Source organism: Macaca fascicularis, chromosome 10, assembly GCF_037993035.2.
Source record: "Macaca fascicularis isolate 582-1 chromosome 10, T2T-MFA8v1.1".
Lineage (NCBI taxonomy): Eukaryota > Metazoa > Chordata > Mammalia > Primates > Cercopithecidae > Macaca > Macaca fascicularis.
Window position 1 is genome coordinate 103,360,614 of NC_088384.1, and position 25,853 is coordinate 103,386,466.

Below are 25,853 nucleotides of genomic sequence, written 5' to 3' on the forward strand. Positions count from 1 at the left end.
CTTATTTCCCTACTCCTTCCACAGGCTGGCTAACAAGAAAATAGAAAAGGCCCTGTCTATTTGCTTCTGGAATACCTTCAATGATACCAGGAAACGGCAAACTTTTCCTATAAAGGCTTCTATAAGGATAGTAAATACTTGAGGCTTCGCAGGCCATTAGGTCTCTATTGCGAATACTCAATTTGGCCACTGTAGCGCAAAAGCACGCACAGATAGTACATAAGTGAATGACTGTAGCTGTGTGCCAATAAAACTTTACAAACACAGGCTTCAGGCAGCATCTGGCCCACAGTCTGTAGTTGCAGACACCTGGTCTACATAAACCAGAGTATGGGTTCTCTGGCTGTGTGTGAACACAAGGTCCATGTGTGGAGTATGAGGACCATAGACTCCAGTTCCTACAGAGGCCACACAGAGGCCATACCTGAGTGAAAAAAACCATAGCTTCACCTCTCATTCTCCTACATCTGGTAAAAGCACGAATACTGTGAAGTATGTAAGAAAAAACCACCTAGACCTGGAGTGTGAGGATGCACTGGCATTCAACCTCAAAGTGGGGAAGACAGCAGGGCTGGGCAGAGCTCAGACCCAACTTACAGAGGCAGCACCCACTCAGCTCCAGTGATCCAGCGAGTTGGGCAAACACACATACTCCTAGTGTTGCCTGACCTTGGGGAGAAACTGGCAATCCCTGCACTCCCCTGCACTGTCTCAACTGTTAATACACTGTGTCAGCCAAACAAAAGACTTCTGTGGGCCTGGTGCAGTGGTTCACGCCTGGAATCCCACCAATCTGGGAGAATGAAGTGGGAGAATAGCTTGAGCCCAGGAGTTTGAGACCAACCTGGGCAACAAGACCTTGTATCTACAAAAAGTTAAAAAAAAAAAAAAAAAAAAATTAGCCAGGCATGGTGGGGCACACCTGTAGACCCAGCTACTTGGGAGGCGGAGGTGGGAGGACTGCTTGAGCCCAGGAGGTCAAGGCTGCAGTGAGCCACAATGACACCACTGTACTCCAGCAGCCTCGGCAATAGAGCAAAGCCCTGTCTCTTTTTTTTTTTTTTTTTCCCCTGATACAGAGTCTCACTCTGTCAGCCAGGCTGGAGTGCAGTGGTGTGATATTGGTTCACTACAACCTCCGAGGTTCAAGTGATTCTCGTGTCTCAGCCTCCCGAGCAGCCGGGATTACAGGTGTGCACCACCACGCTTGGCTAATTTTTGTATTTTTAGTAGAGACAAGGTTTCACCATGTTATTCAGGCTGGTCTCGAACTCCTGGCCTCAGGTGATCCGCCTACCTTAGCCTCCCAAAGTGCTGGGATTACAGGCATGAGCCACCAAGCCTGGCCCTGCAAAGCCTTGTCTCTTTAAAAAAAAAAAAAAGAAAGAAAGAAACAAAGAAAAGAAAGACTTCTGTGAAATGTCCTAGTTTTTAGGACAATGTGTGGGCCCAAAAAAATAAGTACTAGCCACTCATTCATGATATGTAGACACCCTATACTCAGAGAAGGTGAAGAGGGGCCCCATCATTTCTTTGCTGTATTTGATCAAAGACACACCTAAGGCCATTCTGTACAAATCTGCTGGCACGTTATTTCTCAATCCTTTAATGCAAGGGGAAAAAACCAAAACACCTCCCAAAAGGACGTTTGAACTCAAATGTGTCAGAACTAAAGAGCAGAGTGGTATTTATCTGTAAAGACCCTGACGTCATTTTGGGCAAGGTATTTCTTGCCCCATATGCTACAGGACATCCATTTAGCAACCTGACCCTCCTTCACAAAACGCCGGGAGCATCTTCCCATACATTCTCAAACCCTCCAAAGGGTGAAAACACTGGACCAAAGGTCTTCAGAAAATGCATGGTAAACCTTAGGATGCTTTTAAACCCTGAAAATAAAATGTGTTTTAAAGCTCTTCTTTAAACTTCTGGCCCGGTGCAGTGGTTCATGCCTGTAATCCCAACACTTTGGGAAGTTGAAGCAGGAGAATCACTTCAGCCCAGGAGTTTGAGACCAGCCTGGGCAAGAAAGTGAGACCCCATCTCTATAACAAAATCAAAAAACCAACCCGGTGTGCCAAAAGGGGCTGAAAGTCCCAGCTACTTGGGAGGCTGAGGGAAGAGAGAACTGCTTGAGCCGGGGAGGTCGAGGCTGCAGAGCCGGGGAGGTTGAGGTTGCAGCGAGCCATGATCATGTCACTGCACTCCAGCCTGGGCAGCAGAGTGAGAACCTGTCTCAAAAAATAAAAATAAACTTCCCTAAAATGAATTCCTAATATATGATAAATGGGTGGAATAGGGACCAAACTTAAAACTCATCCCATATTTCCACATGGTAATAAAACATCTCTATCCAAATGGAATATGAATTATTTGTCTTTTTTTTTCTTTTTTTTTGAGACAGAGTCTCACTCTGTCGCCCAGGCTGCAGTGCAGTGACACAGTCTCAGCTCACTGCAACCTCTGCCTTCCAGGTTCAAGGGATTCTCCTGCCTCAGCCTCCCAAGTAGCTGGGATTATAGTCCTGAGCCACCACGCCCAGCCTATTTGCTCTTTATAAGGTGCGAATGGCTTTCTTTCTAGAACAATGGAACGAAGAAGAGAAACTAAAGTGAAGAAAGAGAGGAAGACAGTGGAGAATCTTCACATATGCCAAAGTCAAAAGAACGTGGACATGGCAAGAAATTCAGAGACGACAGGGAAGGGTGGGGAGTGTGGCAAACAATCAACCACAGGCCTGTGTCTAAAAGGGCAGGCTTGACTTAGCTCCAGCTGTTGCTAGATTTTGCTGAGTGCTATGGTCTGAATGCTTGTGTGCCTCCCAAATTTCTATGTTGACATTCTAACCCCAAGGTGATGGCATTAGAGAAGTGGGGCCTTGAGAGGTGATCAGGGCCCTGCCCTCATGAATGGGATTAGTGCCCTTATAAAAAGGGACCCCGGAACTTGGTCAGGCGCAGTAGCTCACGCCTGTAATCCCAGCACTTTGGGAGGCCGAGGAGGGTGGATTACCTAGGGTCAGGAGTTCGAGACCAGCCTGGCCAACATGGCGAAACCCCGTCTCTACTAAACATACAAAAAAAAAAAATTAGCCAGGTGTGGTGGCGCATGCCTGTAATCCCAGCTACTCAGGAGGCTGAGGCAGGAGAATCCGCTTGAACCTAGGAGGCGCAGGTTGCAGTGAGCTGAGATTGCACCATTGTACTCCAGCCTGGGCAATGAGAGAGAAACTCCGTCTCAAAAAATAAACAAATAAATAAAGGAACCCCGGAGAGCCCAGGTACTCAGGACGCTGAGGCAGGAGGATAACTTGAGTGTCTAACTTGAGCAATATAGCAAGACCCCATCTCTTAAAAGAGGGTAGGCCAGGCACAGTGGCTTACGCCTAAGGTCAGGAATTCAAGACCAGCCTGGCCAGCATGGTGAAACCCCATCTCTACTGAAAATACAAAAATTAGCTGGGCATGGTGGCAGGCGCCTGTAATCCCAGCTACGCAGAGGCTGAGACACAAGAATCGCTTGAACCTGGGAGGCAGAGGTTGCAGAAAGCCAAGATCGCGCCATTGCACTCCAACCTCAGCAACAAGAGTGAAACTCCGTCTCAAAAAAAAAAATAAGGCCAGGCGCGGTGGCTCACGCCTATAATTCCATCACTTTGAGAGGCTAAGGCAGGTGGATCACAAGGTCAGGAGTTCGAGAGCAGCCTGGCCAAGATGGAGAAACCCCATCTCTACTAAAAATAAAAAATTTAACTGGGTGCAGTGGCAGATGCCTATAATCCCAGCTATTCAGGAGGTTGAGGGAGGAGAATTGCTTGAACCTGGGAGGTGGAGGTTGCAGTGAGCCAAGATCATACCACTGCACTCCAGCCTGGGTGACAGAACAAGACTCCATCTCAAAAAAAAAATATTGGAAAACTCAGTTCCTCAGTCACTTGCCATTTTCAAGTACTGAAGAGCCACATGTGACCTGTGGCTACCATCTTCGACATGAGGTTTTTTTTTTTTGTTTGTTTGAGATGGAGTCTCGCTGTCACCCAGGCTGGAGTGCAGTGGCGCCATCTCAGCTCACTGCAAGCTCCACCTCCCAGGTTCAAGCAATTTACAGGCGCACGCTACCACGCCTGGCTAATTTTTTGTATTTTTAGTAGGGACGGGGTTCTTGCCACATTGGCCAGGCTCGTCTTGAACTCCTGACCTCAGGCGATCATTCGCCTCGGCCTCCCAAAGTGCTGGGATTACAGGCATGAGCCACCGCGCCCGGCCGGACATGAGCATTTTTACAGGAATTGTTTATTTCATATATAGATTGTATGATTATTCTACTTAGCAGATAAACTGACTTTATGTTTCATTTTTAATATTGCTATTTATGGCATTTAGCTCAATATTCACAACCCTGTGAAATTCATGGTAGTAGTATCATTATCCCCATTTCAGTAGATGAGAAAACTAGGCACAAAAGAGGTTAACTTGCCCACAGCCACACAGCAAAAGCAGGGCTGGCATTTCACTATGTAATTTTGAGAGTGAAAATAGATTCATGCTCAGAAACACACACCTCTCACAGGCCTGGGTATTTAACCGTTGCTACGTCTCCTTCCATGGAAGCAACAATCTTGTTTAATTCAACTTTCCATCCCCAGGGCCCACTCCTCTACTCAATAATGCACAAAATGGATGAATGCATCCCTAGGAATCACTGCTGAAGAACAAGTGGCATCAGAACCAGTGGGACACTGTTTCCTTCAGTGCTATGAGATCTGACTTCATAGTCCAGGGGGATAGATACAATCCACCAGTAAGTCCACTAAAATGCCTCTCCATTTTTGTAATTGGAAGAGTATCTAGCCTGCCCCAGAGAATTCTAAAGCCGGAAGGTCCCTTAGAAAAGATCCAAACAGTGAACGGATTTTTCCTATCTAGCTGACTGGTGCTAGCTGCCAAGGGAGGGTGGGTTCTGGAAAGAATCCCATGTGCTTCCATGAAAAGGAACTGTGACCAATTACCTAAGTCTGCCCCTGGCAATGCCTCTTAACGGAGACCTAAACCCTTCTTTTTTTTTTTTTTTTTTTTTTCCTGAGATGGAGTCTCGCTCTGTCACCAGGCTGGAGTGCAGTAGCGCGATCTTGGCTCACTGCAACCTCCGTCTCTCAGGTTCAAGCGATTCTCCTGCCTCAGCCTCCTGAGTAGCTGGGACTACAGGCGCGTGCAACCACACCCAGCTAATTTTTTTGTATTTTTAGTACAGACGGGGTTTCACCACGTTGACTAGGATGGTCTCCATCTCTTGACCTCGTGATCCACCCACCTCAGCCTCCCAAAGTGCTGGGGTTACAGGCGTGAGTCACCACGCCCGGCCTCTAAACCCTTCATTTTACAGATGAGAAAACTGAGGCCAGAAGGGAACTTGCCTCAGCCAAGCAACCACTTCCAGATAGAGCTGAGAACTAGTCCTATGGACATGGCCCAGGAGGGGAAAACTCCTTAGGCCACATGGGAGAAACAGTCCTAAAAGCATGAAAAAAAAAAAAAAACTAATACAAGGAAATGCCCCAAACCCTAAAGAATTATATACCCTCATCACATCTGGGTCCCTGCTCCGTCCCCAAAACAGATCTGAAAACCCACTGGAAATTTCTACACAGGCCCATTTTGAGCCACCTTTTTTTCTCCAAGGCAAATGACAGCCAGTGCAAGGCAGCTAGCTCAATGCCAAGAAAGCTGGCGTTTACAAGGACCCAGAGAGGTTCAGCGCTACTGGCTGGCCTCTGTCCCGGCAGTGAGGACTCTGTTCCAGGCAGCTGCTTTACCTGCTCCTTATTGTTACTGTTCAGTAAGCCAGGTTTCTTTTTCTTTTTAATGGGGCTTGTTGATGTGTCCTGCGGCGAGTGGCCATTGGAAGAATGTGGAGGGCTGGGGAACTTTCTTTTCTGGGCTGTTCTCTCTGCAGAGCCAGGATCTGAAAGAGACACAGGACCACACGTTTTAAAGCAGTCAGGGAGGCCTGGGCCCCACAGCGAGGAGGTGTGGAGGAACAGAGTGTGGGAACAGAGTGCATTCTGTCCCCCAAACCCGAAGCCACTTCAGTGTTCCTCCTCCCAGAATATACGTGCCCCCTTCTTGGCTGTCTGCCTCAACAGTCAGACAAGCATTTCTTCGACCTATATAACATTTTTGTAAAAATCTTAATTTGTTGCCAAGATGCAAAAATCAGGAAACTTCGTGTAATAACCTAGATTTTTCGCTTTTCTTAAAAAAACAGATTAGGAGGGCTGGGCACAGTGGCTCACGCCTGTAATCACAGCACTTTGGGAGGCCAAAGTGGGCAGATCACAAGGTCAAGAGTTCAAGACCAGCCTGGCCAAACATGGTGAAACCCCATCTCTACCAAGAGTACAAAAATTAGCCGGGTGTAGTGGCACATGCCTTTAATCCCAGCTACTGAAGAGGCTGAGGCAGGAGAACTGCTTGAACCCGGGAGGCTGAGGTTTCAGTGCGCCGAGATTACACCACTGCACTCCAGCCTGGGCAACAGGGCAAGCCTCCGACTCGGAAAAAAAAAAAAAAAAAACAAATTAGGACCTGCAGGCCCCCAAAGCACCAGATAGAGCTGAGTACCCCACTTTTAGATGGAAACATGCGCAATCACCACTCTTCCCCACTATGTCCCTGCTGATGAGACCGACGCCAACCTGCCAAGAGTCACACAGGCACCAGTGTTGTTCTTACCCCAGATAAACATGACTTCTCCATGCCCACGCCTGATTGCAAAAACAGGAAACCAAAGAAGATAGATCAGGAAGGCTACATACTTCAAGGAAATGAAGGCACACATTCTCCTTTGTGGAAAACAACATCATTTATTCGTGTTTAATAGGCTATGTACTGTAACTGTGTGAAAAGAACACACCCCACCCACTGGGAGGTTTCCGTGGCCCCACCGCCACTGGGCCTTGTGCTTGAGACCCTCCTCCAAAAAGATCAATACAAATTACATCCTTGTGGATTCTCACCTGGAAAATGCCAGCCCCACTCTTGTTCATGCACCCCTTGTTTTCACCTTTCAGCATTTCATTTAAACACATGTACACTTCAGTCAAGCACACTGGCTCACACCTGTAAACCCCAGCACCTTTGGAGGCCGAGGCAGGCGGATCATCTGAGGTCACAAGATCAAGACCGGCCTGGCCAACATGGTAAAACCATGGTAACAAGATCAAGACCAGCTGGGCCAACATAGTAAAACCAGTCCTCTGTTTGCAGATGTTTGTTTCAAGTGCTTTGGGTACAGCCCACAGTGCAGTCATCTTGCCTTTGCTCCTTTTCCACTGTATTTGTAGAAAGTGTTTCTAGAGGAGACTGTTGGATCAAAGGCCAAGTGGAGAAAAAGTTTTCACGAACAATGGCGGGAGGTCACGAGATCAAGACCAGCCTGGCCAACATGGTAAAACCCCGTCTCTACTAAAAATACAAAAAAAATTAGCTGGGTGTGGTGGCAAATGCATGTAATCCCAGCTACTTGGGAGATTGAGGCAGGAGAATCCCTTGAACTAGGGAGGCAGAGGTTGCAATGAGCTGAGATCATGCCATTGCAACTCAAGCCTGGGCAACAAAAGTGAGACTCTGTCTCAAAAATGATAATAAAAAAAAAAAAAAAAAAACATGTACACTTCTACTACCATCCACTCAATCTTCACCTCCAAGGACTTGAATCCACCATGCCGCATGGTGGTCTTGGTAACTTAGGGACGACATAATGACACAGCCTGGTGCAACTGACATCCTGAGGAACGAAAGCTACCAACACCACAAGAGGGGTGAGCTGTGCCAAGACCACAGGAGGATGGGGTGGGATGGGATGTGAAATCCGGAAAGATGTCAATTACCAAAGACGCTCCTGCCCCAGTTTTATCACTCAGCATGTAGGCTGCGTGGTGCACCTGTCTCCCTGCCTGCAGCAGTCGCGGACAGCAGACTGACAGCATCCAATGTGCTTCACGCAAGGCCTCCTAGTGGTTGATTTTGGTGAAAAGGCAAAGCATCTTCCAGCAGATTCACAAAGGAAGACAGAGAACTCTTTCTCAAAACCCAATCCACGGGATGGAACTCTCCAGCCTCACCGTGAAAGCTTCTGGACAATCCTGAACAAATATTCAGGGTGCTGTGTGGAGACCCAGTCATGAGTAGAAATTAAATGCTAACAACAGGTACCTTGAGAGTGAACAGACCTGAGAGTCCAGAGATCAAACCACAGACATCAAAAGGGAGGCCCAGAGAGCCCAAAGCACTGGACCAAAGGCACACAGCAGCTAGTTAGTGGGAAAACTCACAAAAAGAGACACAGAGGTCAGCCTAGCCAACATGGCGAAACCCCGTACTTTTGTACTGAAAATACAAAAATTAGCAAGGCGTGGTAGCGCATGCCCATAATCCCAGCTACTTGGGAGGCCGGGGCAGGATAATCACTTGAACCCTGGAGTCAGAGGTTGCTGTGAGCCAAGATCACGTCACTGCACTCCAGTCTGGGCAACAGAGCGAGTCTCCCTCTCAAAAAAAAAAAAGAGAGAGAGAGAGAGAGGTGCAGCCCGGGGTGAGCACATTCCCCCAGAGAAACCTCCCACATGGGTCCTCACCCGACTTCCACCACTGTTCCTGAAAACTTTTTCTCCACTTGGCCTTTGACCCAACAATCTCCTCTAGAAACACATTCTACAAAATAGTAGAAAAGGAGCAAAGGCAAGATGACTGCACTGCAGCACTGTGTAATCCCAGCACTTTGGGAGGCCGAGGAGGAAGGACTGCTTGAGCCCAGGAGTTCGAGGGTATTGTGAACTATGATCATGTCGGAGCACTCCAGCCTGGGTGAAAAAGAGAGACACTGTCTCTGAAAAAAAATTTTTTAATTAAAAAAATGTAAAACTTATTTAAAAAGATTAAAAAACACCTGGGCAACATGGTGAAACCCTGTATCTACAAAAAATATAAAAATTAGGCTGGGGGTGGTGACTCACACCTATAATCCCAGCACTTTGGAAAGCTGAGGCAAGCGAATCACCTGAGGTCAGGAGTTCGAAACCAGACTGGCCAACATGGTGACACCCCATCTCTATTAAAAATACAAAAAACTAGCTGAGTGTGGTGGCACTTGCCTGTAGTCCCAGTTACTTGGGAGGCTGAGGCAGGAGAATCGACTGAGCCCAGGAGGCAGATGTTTCAGTGAGCCAAGATTGCATGACTGCACTCCAGTCTGGGTGACAGAGCAAGACTCCGTCTCAAAAAAATAAATAATAAATAAACTGTATCTAGCACCATTAACGGACCAATATTCCTCCCCAAAAAAGATTTAATATACACATCAATGTTTGCACAAACCTAGAATATTCCCGGATGAACACAAAACTACAACAAAGCTCGACTTGGGGACTACTAGTTGCCTTGGGAGGACTGCCAGCAGGGAGACCAGGGAAGGATGATTTTTCACTCTATACCCTTTTGTACTGTATTTATCATGTGCCTGGATGACGTTAGGAAAATAAAGAAAATTGGTCAGGCGGTGTGGCTCACGCCTGTAATCCCAACACCTTGGGAGGCTCAGGCAGGCAGATCACTTGAGGTCAGGAGTTCGAGATCAGACTGGCCAAGATGGTGAAACCCTGTCTCTACTAAAAATACAAAAATCAGCCAGGTGTGGTGGTGCACGCCTATAGTCCCAACTACTGGGGAGGCTGAAGTGGGAGAATCACTTGAAGCCAAGAGGCAGAGATTGCAGTGAGCCGAGAGTGCACCACTGCACTCCAGCCTGGGCGAAAGAGAGAGACTCTATCTTTAAAAACAAAACAAAACAAAACAAAAAGAATGCAAATTCTCAGGCCCCACACCAGATCTACAGAATCAGAAACTCTGGGGTAGGGCCCAGCAATCTGTGTTTTAACAAGTCCTCCCAAAGACTGGGAGGTACACTAGTTTGAGAAATGCTAGAGTATGTGTATGTGTTTAGGAGACTGGGTCTGAGTTCTCAACTCTACACAATCCTGTTCCACACTGGCAAGCCAGAGCCAATGGCCTCTACCTTCCAGACACTATGTGAGGGGTTGGTCCAGGACTCAGGGAATAGAGGTCAAGCAAGGGGGCCAGGCTGGAGAATAAGGCTAAACAGCAAACAACCCCAGGCAAGTCTCCACCTCTCAGGGCCTCAGGGCCTCACCTGCAAAATGGGAAGAGAGGGGGAGAAAGGGACTAGACTGGAAGTTCTCATTTAACGGCCAGACAGTGCTCCAGGGACCCTTGAACAGGCCATCATTGTATACAGGAGTGCAGCTTCTAGGTACATGGAGCCATAGCTTACTTCACCTTTGCAAAGGTGTCCTCAGCTCCAATGAATAAAAACTTCAGGGCCCCCATAAGATGTAAAAGTCCCTCTTGAACATTAAAATTATTTAATTTAATGAGAAAGAGGAAAAAAATCACTAGAAATTAATATACTTGTAAGCGATTTAGAGTTGGCAAGGGAATATCACCCAAGCCCACCAGGAAACAAAGGGGGAAACTGAGGTTCTGCTCAGCAAGAGGTAGGGGGAGGTGGGTCCTAGCCCAAGGATGCCCACATCTGAGAGTATTCCAAACCTTCTAGCTTCAGCAAAACATAAAAACCCCAATTCTATTCGCTGTTACAAACACACCAATTCCCCCTGGAGTTGATGAGAGTTCAGTGGCTGTATCCAAGGGGTCGAAATTTGATAGGTTCCAAACAACAGACACATCAGTCAACAGCAGGGGATTTCAATGAAGGCTCATAGGGAGAAGAATTAGGAAATGACTGCTGGATTCAGTATCCTTCGGAGGGATGAGACAGCAGGGTGGCATTATGACTTAACTGCCCCCCACTCCAGTGGGGGCTGGGCCTCCGGTGGTGATGGACTGGTGGGTGTACGCCCGACTGTAGCCATGGTAACCAGGCTCTATAAGGACCCTTTCCAGAAAGCTGAGTCAATTTTTTCTTCTTTAATGATTTAATTCTGACAAGATGTATTGCTCAGCGCATTTCATCTATAAACTTGGAACAATGACAAACAGCCACTGTCGACTGAATCACTGGTTCACCCTGGATCTGAAAGACTTTTCTGCTGCTTTCTGAGGGAATAGGACCTGCGACCCCACTGGGCTGGCTCACTCACAACCCTCTGCCTCCCACCTATCCTCTAACAAAAATGAGTGGTTCTGAATGAGTTAATGTGGGTGAGGGAGGAGTGCAGCCTTGTGGAGAGGACAGAGCAGTGACTCAGGAAAACAGCTTGGCATGGAGCAGAAAGCAGCAGAATTTTCCCCTCCTTGTGACATTTTGCTGAAATTGTAACAATATGGGAAGGTCTACTGGGTATTAAGAACCAGGCACGAGGCCGGGCACGGTGGCTCACGCCTCTAATTCCAGCACTTTGGGAGGCCAAGGTGGGCAGATCACGACGTCAGGAGTTCGAAACCAGCCTGACCAACATGGTGAAACCCCATCTCTACTAAAAATACAAAAATTAACTGAGTGTGATGGTGGGAGCCTATAATCCCAGCTACTCAGGAGGCTGAGGCAGGAAAATTGCTTGAACCCAGGAGGCGGAGGTTGCAGTGAGTCAAGATCATGCCATTGCACTCCACCCTGAACAACAGAACGAGACTTTGTCTCAAAAAAAAAAAAAAAAAAGGAACCAAGCATGTGAGGAGATCCTTCCCAGGCCTATGTCTTGTGATCCACCAGAAATCATCCCGGAGCTCAGCATTTCCTGGATGTCTTTGATTTAAGGGGCATCTTCCTTCAAGATAACTCAGGCTTATAGCTTTTCTGAGCCAAGAGTATAATGAGCTAAGAGTTTTGGCCGGGCGTGGTGGCTCACACCTGCAATCCCAGCACTTTGGGAGGCCGGGAGACTGCCTGAGTTCAGGAGTTCAAGACCAGTCTGGCCAACGTGGTGAAATCCCATTTCTACTAAAAATACAAAAAAAATTAGCCGGGCATGGTGGCATGCACCTGTAATCCCAGCTACTCAGGAGGCTGAGGCAGGAAAATTGCTTGAACCAGGGAGGTAAAGGTTGCAGTGAGCCGAGATCACACCACTGCACTCCAGCCTGGGCGACAGAGCAAGACTCAGTCTCAAAAAAAAAAAAAAACAAAAAAAACAAAGAGGGCTAAGAGTTTCTTTGATTATATGCGATATTCTAGGAACTGTTCAAAATGCACTTCCTGTAGTTCCCACTAAGTCACTAGACTGAGATCACAAAACTACCAAGGAGCAGTGCTGGGATTTGAACCCAGGCAATGGGACTCCAAGGGCCAGCTTCTAACCTCTGCACCACAAGGCCTCGCACCAGGAGGGCCTCATCCTCAGCTCTGTAGCAAGAGGACTCCCTAATTTAGGGTCTATGATTTAAGAGTACACTCTCATTTTGCCTTTTTTCCCCTGAACTGCAGATGGAGGTATGGGGGTGGGGAAGGTCCAACAAAGAGTTCCAGGAACTGGGAGAAGGTGGAAAATCATGTCATTCACTGATGACACCGTTCTCTCAAAGGCAGTCCCCAGAAAGCATATTCACCTCCCTATTTCCAAATGGTGGCATCAGTCCCTGAAATAGTCTGGAGGCTCCAGGGCCATCTTACCTCCCCTTTTCCAGCCTCCATCAAGGCTAGGCCTCCCCAGCAGGCCACGTCAGGTACCCGCCCCCCACCCCACTCCTGCCCCCACATCCGGCGCCTGAGTCACAGCACATGCTGTTCTCCAGGGGCTAGGAAATGACACACCATTACAAGGAATTGTCTCCTCCCTCAAGGGAAAGGGCCACAGCTGAAAGGCCGGGAGCTTCTTGTGTTTTTGTGGGTGTTTAATTTCCTTAATGATGTCGACAGCAAGCCTGCTGGGGCCTGAACAGAAAGAGAAGCTTGGTCCACAGGCCCAGACAGGCATGACCGGCCACAGGAGTAGGGCAACCAACCATGTGCTTAGCTGTGTCCCGGGCAGACCAGGACCCATAGGTCAAGGGCATATGCTCTGATGGGCCAGGTTGCAAACGACAGAGAGGCAGGATGCCACAGTGGTGGGGAATCAGCTCTCTGGTGTCAAAATGCATGCAGAACCTGGCTGTGCTCTCCCCTGCAGTGTGACCTTAAAAAGGCGACTTAACCTCTCTGTGCTCTGTTCTTTGAGATGGAGATAATGGTACCTTGTAAAGTTATCGAATAAGTCAATGAGTTAATTCATGTAAAGCTCTTAGTATAATACCTGGCAAATAGTAAGCACCCATTCAATGGTAACTAATAGGTAACTCTATTTTTCAACCAATCACTCTTCCTCCTTTTCTTGCTTCTCTTCCACCTCCTCCCCGACTACCACCCCCACTCCAAAAACACAGCTTGCTTTCTGGAAGAAGCATGTTAAATCAATTCCACAAGTTCAAAGCTATGGAAAATGCCGGCCTGTGTAGACTGGAGACCAGAATCAGCCCAGGACATGATTTCTGCATTTCAATCAGACTGAAAATTCCAGGTTTCCTCCAGGAACTGTGAAGGCAGGGTCAGAAGCAGAGGCCTGCTCTGCAACACTTTTCGTAATCACCAGTCCTCTCCCCTTGGCCTACTTCAAACATGACCACACACTGCTGCTCTCCCAGAAGCAGCAAAGCAGAGCACGGTTAATCACTTCAAAGTGTTTCCCAAAGACACAGAGCAGGTACCCAAACAGGCCTCCCTTCCCCAGGAATCTTTGGGGCCCTCCCCAACCAGTAATTACATCATAAAGAGACAAAAGTCTGGAATTTCCTCCTGGCGGAGAACAGAAGTAAAAAATCAGGAGCAAAGGTTGGAGGGTGGGGAGGAGGCAAAATTGTCCTCGCAGCAGATAATGCCTAAGCCAGGAGGAACTTGTAAATGAAAACTGCTCGCATAAGCAAATGATTATTTCCTCCAACGCTGACCATCTCTTAGACCCACAGAAACTTGAGGACCGGTATGCACCCTGGCTGACTTGGCCCTGCCAGAGCTGCCGGGCTGAGCCTGCTTCTCCGGAGGACTGCACTGGCCTGAACTGTGCTTCTAAAGAATCTCTGCAAATCAACAGGAACTTCTTATCCAGAGCCGGGACAGGGAGGGCTGGAATGGAAATGAGGCCGTGGAATGAAAGGTCACTCTCAACTTGGGGAAAATGGCATTTCACCTCGGAGACAGAACATGCGAGGGGCAGGGAACGCCGAGAGGAGGCACTTACCTGCCATTGAGAAAGTGTGGCTGCTCAGAGGGCCTAGCCTCTCTTGTTCAAAAGAGAACAGAGGCTCACCCACAGCAGACATTCCTGCTTCCGGATCCTCAGCGGCCTCTCCCAGGGGGAGGAGGAAGAAGCAAAGAGAACAGGCTAAGAGTCACCACTTACCAGGCCAGCCCCGGTCTTGTACACATTAGGTCGCCCGGCGGGGCAAGGACACTGTCACCTCTTTGCAATCAGGCAGTCTGAAGCCCAACGACTTGCCTTCATGTCCCCGGGCTTTCACCTATAATTTATCACCCTCGACAGCAGCTCGGCTGAGCTGAAAGTCTTCGGTGCAGGGCACCGAAGAGCCATTTATTTCCTGGGATTGTGAATAAATACGAGGAACTGGAGTTGTTCTGCTGGCCGAAGTGACAATATCAGAAGGGAGCCTGGGGGGAGGGAAACAGCTGTGGTTTGCATTTTGAAGGTGTTTTTAATATTTTTAGTAATTGTTTCAGATTCTCTTTAGTTCTGATGCCCCTCTCCTAGAAATGAGAAAACCCATCTTTTATACTCGAGGTATAATCCTTTCCCACTAGACACAGCCTCCTCCACCCTCTCTCAATAATGCAGAAGTGGTGATTAAAGGGCACATTCATATGTAAAAGGCGAACTTCCAAACTCGCCTGGCAGGACAGAAATTGCTTCAATCTACAGAAAAGAGGCTGATTTACAAATGAATTCAGTGTTTAGCCCTCAACAACTAGAGGCAATTGCAACCGCGGCCCTTTCTCCTCCCCAGCTGGGATGAGGCCCTCTGGAAAAACGACAACATCGCAACAGGAATTTCCTGGATCAAGAATGCCAAGTTCTTTCCAATTTTACTGAGGCAGGGCCGGACTCCCTATGAGAACGCACTGCCCACCACCCACCCCCTCAGCAGGCCCAGGCCCCAAAGGCTCCCTCCAACATGTGTACATGAGGCCCTTCAAACTCGACCAGAACACCACAAAGAATGTGGAGAAACCGGTTGCCTTTGGCCTTTACATTGTGGCTGGCTGAGGAGCTGGTTCTGGTGGCTGGCACCTGTTGGCACTATTTATCCAGCCCCTGCCTGGCTTGGGTTCTAGAAATCTCCAGTGATGGTGGCTTCCAAACTGCAATGGGGAATCACGGCATCAGAGGGCAATTCAGAAACAAAAAGACAGTTCTGTGCTGGCAGCAGTTGAACCACAGAAGTGGGTTGGGAGAAGCAAAGGGAAATTAGCTTCAGAAAGGGGGCAGATGAAGGAAGAGACGCCACTGCAAACCAACCAAGGTCCCCACCTGCCCTGGGTGCTATCTCTAAAAGTCACCTAAAGAAGGGGGAAAATTCGGCCAGGCGCGGTGGCTCATGCCTGTAATCCCAGCACTTTGGGATGCCGAGGTGGGCAGATCACAAGGTCAGAGATCGAGACCATCCTGGCCAACACAGTGAAACCCCATCTCTACTACATATACAAAAATTAGCCGGGCGTGGTGGCGGGTGCCTGTAGTCCCAGCTACTTGGGAGGCTGAGGCAGGAGAAAGGCGGGAACCCGGGAGGCAGAGCTTGCAGTGAGCCGAGATTGCACCACTGCACTCCAGCCTGGGCGACAGAGCGAAACTCCATCTCAAAAAAAAAAAAAAAAGAAGGCAAAATTCTCTACTGAAACGCCAGGGATAAAGGAACAGGCCCTCCACAGTCACCTTGTCACATTCCTTTGAGGAAGCAAAGAGTTCAGACCCAATATGTCACCCAAATTACCCTGGCCAACCATCACGTAAAGATGCTGTGGCTGTGCATGGTGGCTTACACCTGGAATCCCAACACGTTGGGAGGCCAAGGCGGGCGGATCACCTGAGGTCAAGAGTTCGAGACTAGCCTAGCCAACATGACGAAATCCTGTCTCTATTAAAAATACAAAAATTAGCTGGGTGTGGTGGTGCACACCTTTGGTACCAGCTACTCCTACTGGGGAGGCTGAGGCAGGAAAATCGCTTGACCCTAGGAGGCTGAAGTGCAGTGAGCTGAGATTGCGCCACTGTACTCCAGCCTAGGCGACAGAGCGAGATGCCATCTCAAAAATAAATAAATAAATAAAGACAGATGCTTAACATCACTCAGATAGTAGTGGGATGATTCTAAGAACATGTCCTATTGTCTGCAGGGCTCATGGGTGCACAGAAGGACAGACAGGGGTAGCCACTGCAACAGGGTTTTGTAGAAAAACCAGACAGGAAGCAACATTGATGCCCATATGCGAAACATCGTGATGCAGCCATAAAATGGAATGAAGACGGAATCCCGTCTGCGTAGACGGGCATGGTCCAAAATCCAAGTGAAAGGAGACCAGAAATAGGACCAGGGTAAAAGTTTGGTCTCTGAGGCTTCTGGGTTTGCAGAGAGATGGAGGAACAACCAGGAAACCCAGTAAACACTGGACTCCTCTGAATTATTTCTGATCATGTTTACGTATTTAACGAAAGTATTTATTAATGGCTTTGGGGAAACTGGGTGATAATGACAATATTTATGGAACATTCACTGCATTCTAGGCACTGCCCAGCCAGGGATCACGTCTGTATCCCTTGTACCCAGCATACAGCAGGAGCTCAGTACACGCTCCCATTATCAAACAAACACTTTTACAGGGCTCAGGTGTTTAGAAGAGTGGGAAGCAGTAATCAGCACACCCAGGGGACATCTGGCAATGTCTGGGGACATTTTTGGTTGTCACAACTGGGCAGGAAGAGGAGTTGCGACAGGCATCTAGTGGGTAGAGGTGAGGGATACTGCCGAACATCCTACAATGCACAGGACAGCTCCAAGACAAAGGATGATCAGGCCCAAAGTCGACAGTGCCAAGGCTGAGAAATCCTGGTAGAAAGAAACTTCAGTGAGCTACCAGGCAGGTCTCACCTTATGTAAACACACCACCCACAGAGGCGCATGTATTCTTTAAGAAGGAAAATGATTCCTAACCTGGTGGCCCTGACAGATTTCAAAGAGAAGAAAACAATGGGACCAGCCAGTTAACAAATAGTCACTAGGCAACAACTAGACATCTGGGCTACCAGCAAAACTGTTCCAGGAAGGCCTCTGCTCTGATGGAAGGAAAGCTAGAAATACAGTTGTGACAGCTACCTTTTATTGAGCACTTATTATCTGGGAGGCATTGTTATAAATACAAATATCAATTTATTTAAAACTCGCCACACTTTCTTTTTTTTTTTTGAAACAGAGTCTCACTCTGTCACCCAGGCTGGAGTGCAGCGGCACAATCTCGGCTCATTTGCAACCTCAGCCTCCCAGGCTCAGGAGATCCTCCTGTCTCAGCCTCCCAAGTAGCTAGGACTACAGGCACAGGTCACCATGCCCGGCCAATTTTTGTATTTTTTGTAGAGACAGGGTCTCGCCATGTTGCCCAGACTGGTCTCAAACTCCAGGGCTCAAGCAATCCTTCTGCCTCAGCGTCCCAAAGTGCTGGGATTACAGGTGTGACCAACCCACCTCGCCCAGCCTCCCCATTTCATTGATAAGGTAACTAAATCCCAGAGAAAAACAGGCTCATGGTAAAGCAGCTATTAAGTACAGAATGATTGAGAAACTGATTACAGATGGACAAACCGCTGAACAGGAAAAATATCAGGAGTTTGTGAATACACCTAGCAGGTGTGAGGGTAGACAGGAAAATATTCCTCTATTTCCTTTGCAGAAGGGGTTTCATGTAGTTCACAGCTATTGTTTATGGAGAAGCTACGAACTGTCCCAAGAATCCCAAGAGGTTGGGATGGCATTTCTTTTTTTTTTTTCTTTTTTTCTTTTTTTTGGCAGAGTCTCGCTCTGTCTCCAGGCTGGAGTGCAGTGGAGCGATCTTGGCTCACTGTGACCTTTACCTCCCGGGTTCAAACGATTCCCCTGCCTCAGTCTCCCAAGTAGCTGGGACTACAGGTGCACGCCACCATACCTGTTTCACCATGTCGGCCAGGATGGTCTCTATCTCCTGACCTCATGATTCCCCTGCCTCGGCCTTCCAAAGTGCTGGGATTACAGGCGTGAGCCACCACACCCAACCAGGATGGCATTTCTGTACCCATTTTATCGGTGAGGCTCAGAGAGGCAAAGTCATTTATGTGCTCCAAGGCAAGTAGATTGATGCAGCACACCCCACCGCCATCACTCCAAAGCCCTTCACTATACAGGTCAACTGTCTCTCCTAGGCTTGTAAGTGCCACCTGGTAATTCTCCATCATAAAGGGCATGCTTGGCATTGGCCAATTTCAACACAGCATTGTCGTTCAGTGTGTGGGCTCTGGAGACAGACTACTAGGTCTGAATCCAAGTGCTGGCACCTGCCAGCTGTGTGACTTTGGGCAAGTTTCTTAGCCTCTCTGTGACTCAGTCATTCAGTTGGAACTATTAGGCTCTTCCCAAAAGGATTGTGAGGATTAAATGAGATAATGCATACAAAGTGAAAGGCATCTGGCACATCAAAGCACCATACTTTATTACCATTATTCTCCTGGGGGAAAGGAGAGGCTAGGGCACAGAAAAAGGCAATAACCAAGAAATTTCAAACTCATTTCCCCCAATTTTTCTTTTTTTTTGGGGGGGAGGCAGGGTCTCAATCTGTCAGCCAGGCTGGAGTACAGTGGCACAATCATGGCTCACTGCAGCCTCGACCTCCCAGATTCCAGTGATCCTCCCAACTCAGCCTCCAAGTAGCTAAGACCACAGGTATGCAATACCACACCCAGCTATTTGTTTTTCTTTTTCTTTTTTTTTTTTTTTTTTTTTTTTTTTTGTAGAGATGGGATCTCCTAGTCTCAAACTTCTGGGCTCCAGTGATCCTTCCACCTCAGCCTCTCAAAGTGCTAGCATTACAGGCATGAGCCATTGCACCTGGCCCCCAAATCTTTCTGTACCTTCAGACTACCTCTTCCAAGCCTGTTTTTAAAAAGGGTTCGCAGATAAGAAACACAAACATTTACAATAAACCCCCTCAGGCTGTCAGGAATTCAAGGAAGCCAGGCTCAAAATCCCTCCAGGGCTTAGAACTTCCTTAAAAATCAAAGCAGAATTCTCCAGGTGGCCCACAATCCCAGCCCCACCCCGCCCCCACTGACCTTCCCCCAGGGCTCCTCCAACTGCACTCCCCTCTCCACTCAAATGAGGCTCATCAAGCCAGGGAGAGAGCTGGTCTGGACTCACATGGCTGTGTGTCTTTCAACAGGTTACTTCACCTCTCTGAGCCTCAGATTCCTAGTCATCTGACAAGTGTTATTAAGAATGCCAAACCTCGGGCGCGGTGGCTCAAGCCTGTAATCCCAGCACTTTGGGAGGCCGAGATGGGCGGATCACGAGGTCAGGAGATCGAGACCATCCTGGCTAACCCGGTGAAACCCCATCTCTACTAAAAAAAATACAAGAAAATTAGCCGGGTGAGGTGGCCGGCGCCTGTAGTCCCAGCTACTTGGGAGGCTGAGGCAGGAGAATGGCGTGAAACCGGCGGGGCGGAGCTTGCAGTGAGCCGAGATCGCGCGCCACTGCACTCCAGCCTGGGGCACAGCAAGACTCCGTCTCAAAAAAAAAAAAAAAAAAAAAAAAAGAATGCCAAACCTGGCCAGGCATGGTGGCTCACACCTGTAATCCCGACACTTTGGGGGACTGAGGCTGGTGGATCACGAAGTCAAGAGATCGAGACCATCCTGGCCAACATGGTGAAACCCCGTCTCTATTAAAAATATAAAAATTAGCTGGGCGTGGTGGTGGACGCCTGTAATCCCAGCTACTCGGGAGGCTGAGGCAGGAGAATCACTTGAACCCAGGAGGCGGAGGTTGCCATGAGCCGAGATGGAGCCATTGGACTCCAACCTGGGTGCCAGAGCAAGACTCCATCTCAAAAAAAAAAAAAAAGAATGCCAAACCTTGACCAGGCGCAGTGTCTCACGTCTGTAATCCCAGCACTTTGGGAGGCCAAGACAGGCGGATCACCTGAAGTCAGGAGTTCGAGACCAGACAGGCCAACGTGGCGAAACCCCCTCTCTACTAAAAAATACAAAAAATTAGCCAGGCATGGTGGTGGGTGCCTGTAATCCCAGCTACTCAGGAGGCTGAGGCAGGAGAATCGCTTGAACCTGGAAGGCGGAGGCTGCAGTGAGCCAAAATTGAGCCACTGCACTCCAGCCTGGGCAACAAGAGCAAAACTCTGTCTCAAAAAATACAAAAATAAATAAAACCTAAGTAAGACAGTGCACTCCCTGCTTAAAACCCTCCAAGGAGCTTACTGTAGGCACCTAATGTCTTATGAAGACCTACAGTGCCCCTGGTGACCTGGTGCTGCCCACCTTCTCTCCTTCATTCACTCAGCTCCAACCCCAATGGCCTCCTTTCCGCTCCTCAGACAAGCCAAGCTCCTTCGCATGTTGCTGGTCCCTTCATCTATAATGTTCTGTGCCCAGTCTTCTCCATAGTTGCCACTTCATCTTTTGGCTCACTGCCCTAGAGAGGCCTTCTCTGACCACCCCAGCCTCCAGCCTCCAGGCTCCTTATTATATAATCCTGAAGTTGTTTTTTTTCCCTTTATTACACTCATACATAGCTGAAAATTACCTTTTTTTTTTTTTTTTTGAGAAGGAGTCTCGCTCTGTTGCCCAGGCTGGAGTACAATGGTGCGTTCTCGGCTCACTGCAACCTCTGCCTCCCGGGTTCAAGCCATTCTCCTGCCTCAGCGTCTCGAGTAGCTAGGACTACAGGCGTGCGCCACCACACCCAGCTAATTTTTGTATTTTTGGTAGAGATGGGGTTTCACCGTGTTTGCCAGGCTGGTCTCAAACTCCTGACCTCAGGTGATTCACCGACCTCGGCCTCCCAAAGTACTGGGATTAAAGCATGAGCCACCACCACACCTGGCCCATAGCTGAAAATTATCAAAAATTATTTTCCTCTTTTGCTGGTTCACTGCTCTGTTGTGTCTCTCCTCCAGAGTGTGAACCCAGTCTCAGCTTGACAAACTCAATCTCAGCTTATCCATCCTTCTTTGCTGTATCCCAGCGCCAGGCCCATGGCCTGGCTCAGAAGTGCCCCAAAGTACATATTGGACCGACCAACTGAGTGACTGTACAGGGTTAACAAAGCCCTAAGGTGGGCCAGTCAACCTGACTCACAGCAAATTCCAGTTTTTCTTCCCCAGTCTCAGAATTTCTTCCAGCAAATCAGGAAGGCAGCAGGGTGGCAAAGTCAACAGGGAAGATTACACAAATGGGAGCCTGGTCATGTCAGCCTCTGAAAGGGACCCCAGAACAGGACATTCCCCTTTCAACAGGTACTCAGTCATTCTCTTGCCTAAAGAACCCATTTCCCCGAAGAGTAGGGGAGCAAGTAAATATGTATAACTTGAATGGGATGGGGCCATTCAGCTAAATGCAATTACTGAAAAAATCAATGGGGGATATCTCAGGAGGTTTTCTAAGACAACCAGTTTCCTCGTTCTCCCAATAATTCTTTTTTCATTATGTTTTGCTTTTTTTCTGAGACGGAGTTTCGTTTTTGTTGCTCAGGCTGGAGTGCAATGGCACAATCTCCACCTCCTGGTTCAAGCAATTCTCCTGCCTCAGCCTCCTGAGTAACTGGGATTACAGGCACATGCCACCACACCCAGCTAATTGTATTTTATTTTATTTATTTATTTATTTATTTGAGACGAAGTCTTGCATGTGGCCCAGGCTAGAGTGTAATGGCGCAGTCTCGGCTCACTGAAACCTCTGCCTCCCAAGTTCAAGCGATTCTCCTGCCTCAGCCTCTTGAGTAGCTGGGATTACAGGTGCCCGCTACCATGCCCGGCTAATTTTTGTATTTTTCAGTAGAGATGGGGTTTCGCCACGTTGCCCAGGCTGGTCTTGAACTCCGCACCTCAGGTGATCCGCCTGCCTTGGCCTCCCAAACAGCTGGGATTACAGGCATGAGCCACCATGCCCAGCCTCCCAGTTACTCTTGAGGAGGGCTATTGTTTCAGAATTATTTAACAGTTCAAAAAATAAAAATAAAAGAAGCATGACTTTCTCCAGGGAAAACATATTCCCTTCTAGGAGACCCACCACTGAGATGGCCATTTAACCAAATCTTCAGTCTTGGTTCTGGGCCTTTTTTCTTATATGTCTGAGTCTGAGGATCTCTTTTTCCAAAACCTCCACAGATCCTCAGTCTCCCTCTGGGTTCTCCAAGCCTGCCCCTGCTCCGAGAAGCAAGGATCAGATACAGGTACTAATCTATGTGCAGACAGGCTCAGCCTCGACTGGGAAAAGCAAAAAATTATTTTTCAAGTTCATCTTCCCTGCATCCCATGGACATGAGTCAAGAGAAATTCAATCTGCTCCTTCCTGTCTCCATCTAGTTCCCTCGGGCTTCTTGGAGTGTCAGCATCTCACCAGGCATAAGATGGGTCTAGATTTTCAAGGATACATATTTGTCTTACAATACAGTCCCTCGGCTCTTACCAACTGCTACTGTATCTGGTCCCAAGTCAAGAAACAGCAACCTGGTTTGAAATGACCGTACCCAAACTTGAAGTCTGAGGATGGGGAGTTATGGGAGGGTCATTAAGGAGGTAGGGTACAAACCCAGGTCAGCCTTATTAGAAGACAGCACTACTTATAGCTGATGCAATGAACCAGTGATCTGGAAAAGAAGCAATCAGTGGCCAGGAAACCAGTCAGTCTCCCTAGTAGCTGGAATTACAGGCGTGTACCACCACGCCTGGCTAATTTTGTATTTTTAGTACAGATGGGGTTTCACCATGTTGGCCAGGCTGGTCTCGAACTCCTGACCACCCGCCTCAGCCTCCCAAAATGCTGGGATTACAGACGTAAGCCACTGCCTTTAAAGAGAAGCTCTAGCTTCTCTTTTAGAATAAGGTCATTCACAGATGAAACAAGGGGTTACAGAAAAAATAAGCCGGGCACGGTGGCTCATACCTGTAATCCCAGTACTTTGGGAGGCCAAGGCAGGCAGATGATTTGAAGTCAGGGGTTTGAGACCAGCCTGGTCAGCATGGGGAAACCCTGTCTCTACTAAAAATACAAAAATATTAGCCAGGTGTGGTAGCACACAGCTGTAGTCCCAGCTACTCGGGCGGCTGAGGCAGGAGAATTGCTAGAATCCAGGAGGCAGAGGTTGCATTGAGCAGAGATTGTGCCACTGCACTCCAGCCTGGGTAGCAGAGTAAGACTCAAAAAAGAAAGAAAAGAAAAATCACAAGATCCCTCCACATAGGACCCCCTGTTTCCACATGGAACAATCCTCCTGCCTGCCCACTTTGGGTAGAACTCTAGAATCCCTGTTTGCCAAGGTCTCCATTATTCTTAACTTTCAGATAATTAAATCTATAACTTATTGATTTTTTGTTTGTTTGTTTTTCCGGAAACAAGGTCTTGCTCTGTCGCCCAGGCTGGAGTGCAGTGATGCAATCACGGCTCACTGTACCCTTGACCTCCTGGGCTCAAGTGATGCTCCAGCCTCAGCCTCCCACGGAGCTGAGGCTACAAGTGGGTGCCACCAAGCTCAGCAATTTTTTTTTAATTTTAGAGATGGGGTCTCACTATGTTGCCCAGGCTGGTCTTGAACTCCTGGGCTCAAGTGATTCTCCTGCCTTGGCCTCCCAAAATGCTGCGACTACAGGCGTGAGCTACCATGCCTACCCCAGATCAATAAATCTAACCTTGAAAGGCCCTTGAAGGGTCTAACAGGACAGGGGAAGCAGAGAAAAATAATAAGGTAAAGAGAGGGGTCAGAGACAAGGGATGTTTTGCTAGGATGGCCAGGTTCTAGAAAGTTCAACCCTGTTATACAGGTATTGCATAAGTTTTTTGACATTTTTATAAACATGGGGAGGGTAGTATAGACAAAAACATATCAAACTGTTATCACTGGTTACCTGGGCAGGAGAAGACTTTTAGCTTTTTCTTTGTACACTTTGGCTTGTTGTCAAGGAGATACACTGATTTTTATCATTTGAAAGGAAAATCCAATAAACCTTAACCCCCACCCGCCCCCTGCCACCCCGCAAAAAGTTAATTCGTTTCTTTTTTTTGAGACAGAGTCTCACTCTGTTGCCCAAGCTGGAGTGCAGTGGCATGATCTCAGCTCAATGTCTCCCAGGTTCTCTGGGATCTCTGTCTCCCAGGTGCAAGCGATTCTCCTGCCTCAGCCTCCCAAGTAGCTGGGATTACAGGCGCGTGCCACCACACCCAGCTAATTTTTGTATTTTCACCATGTTGGCCAGGCTGGTCTTGAACTCCTGACCTCAGGTAATGCACCCACCTCGGCCTCCCAAAGTGCTGGGATTCCAGGCGTGAGCCACCGCGCCTAGACAAGTTTGTTTCCAGTTACTGGAAGAGATCCTTCATTCACAAAGCATTTAATGGGCACTACCATGAAATGCCAGTCCCTTGTTAGTCTAAAGAGGTGAGAGTTATTTGGTCTATCAGTCTAGAAGAGACACACAGGTAAATGAAGAATTACGGTAAAGCATGTTGAAGGGTGGAGGGAGGGCTGCCCAGCTCCCTGACACATCCTGTGGAACTTTACCCCAGTCAGGTATAGGTGCCAAGGGGGCCTGGCAAAAAGGGAGTTCAGCAGGGCCTGGATAAAAAACACTAACTTGCAAAGATAGAAAGAGGACTGCGTTCTCTGCAAAACTTTTCAAAGAATACGCAAGCTCAGGAGGTAATGACCAAGCAAAACTTAAACTCAATAATCATACGTGGAACATGTTCAGTGCTGTGTCCCCCGGCGACGTAGCTTCACCTGCAGCATTCAGCACAGCACGCACAACAAATCCATTAATCTACTAAGGCTATGGAACAGTGTGATCCAATCAAGCTTGCTCAAATGATGGCAATGTTCTCGATCTGTTTTCTATCAGTGCTGTCTAATAACAGCAGCCTCTAACCACCTGTGGCTGTCAGGCACTTGACACGTGGCCAGGGCAGCTGAGGAATGAACTGTATTTTGTTAATGTAATTTTTTTTTTTTTTTTGGAGACGGAGTTTCACTCTTATGCCCAGGCTGGAGTGCAATGGCATGATCTCGGCTCACCAAAACCTCCTCCTCCCGAGTTCAAGCGATTCTCCAGCCTCATCCTCCTGAGTAGCTGGGATTACAGGCATGCACCACCATGCCTAACTAATTTTGTATTTTTAGTAGAGACAGGGTTTCTCCATGTTGGTCAGGCTGGTCTCAAACTCTGATCTCAGGTGATCCACCCGCCTTGCCCTCCCAAAGTGCTGGGGTTTACAGGTACGAGCCACCGTGCCTGGCTTGTTAACGTAAATTTAAAGAGCCACGTACAGCTAGTGGCTACTGTGTTGGCTGGCACAGCTGCAGAAGCTTAATATTAAGACAAAGAAGCACGCCTTGCAGGCGAGCAGGACACTGCGGAATCATCCACTCATCCCAATTTGCCTCTAGGGACTGAGCAGCTGAATTCAAGGCACCTGATGCACAGAAATGTGACTATGGATTTGCCTTTCATTCCTCCTTTAGTCTAGCTTGGCAGTTGTTAACCCTTTAGTATGCATACAAATTTCTGATCAAAGCTGAATACTTTCA

The 25,853-nt window shown here is 48.1% G+C and overlaps 1 protein-coding gene across 50 annotated transcripts in view; it reads right to left on the reverse strand.

The window, feature by feature from the left end:
• Positions 1-25,853, reverse strand: part of ZMYND8 (zinc finger MYND-type containing 8) — a 148,137-nt gene that overhangs the window by 96,153 nt on the left and 26,131 nt on the right. For 35 of the 50 annotated variants that reach the window (XM_005569295.4, XM_074005495.1, XM_015429936.4 and 32 more), the window contains one exon: positions 5,813-5,961. In XM_005569295.4, coding sequence (XP_005569352.2) covers positions 5,813-5,961 — 149 coding nt within the window. Of the gene's footprint in view, positions 1-5,812; positions 5,962-14,245; positions 14,367-14,407; positions 14,572-25,853 lie in introns of those variants that run through there. The other 15 variants (XM_074005485.1, XM_074005498.1, XM_074005490.1 and 12 more) reach the window with 2 other exon arrangements.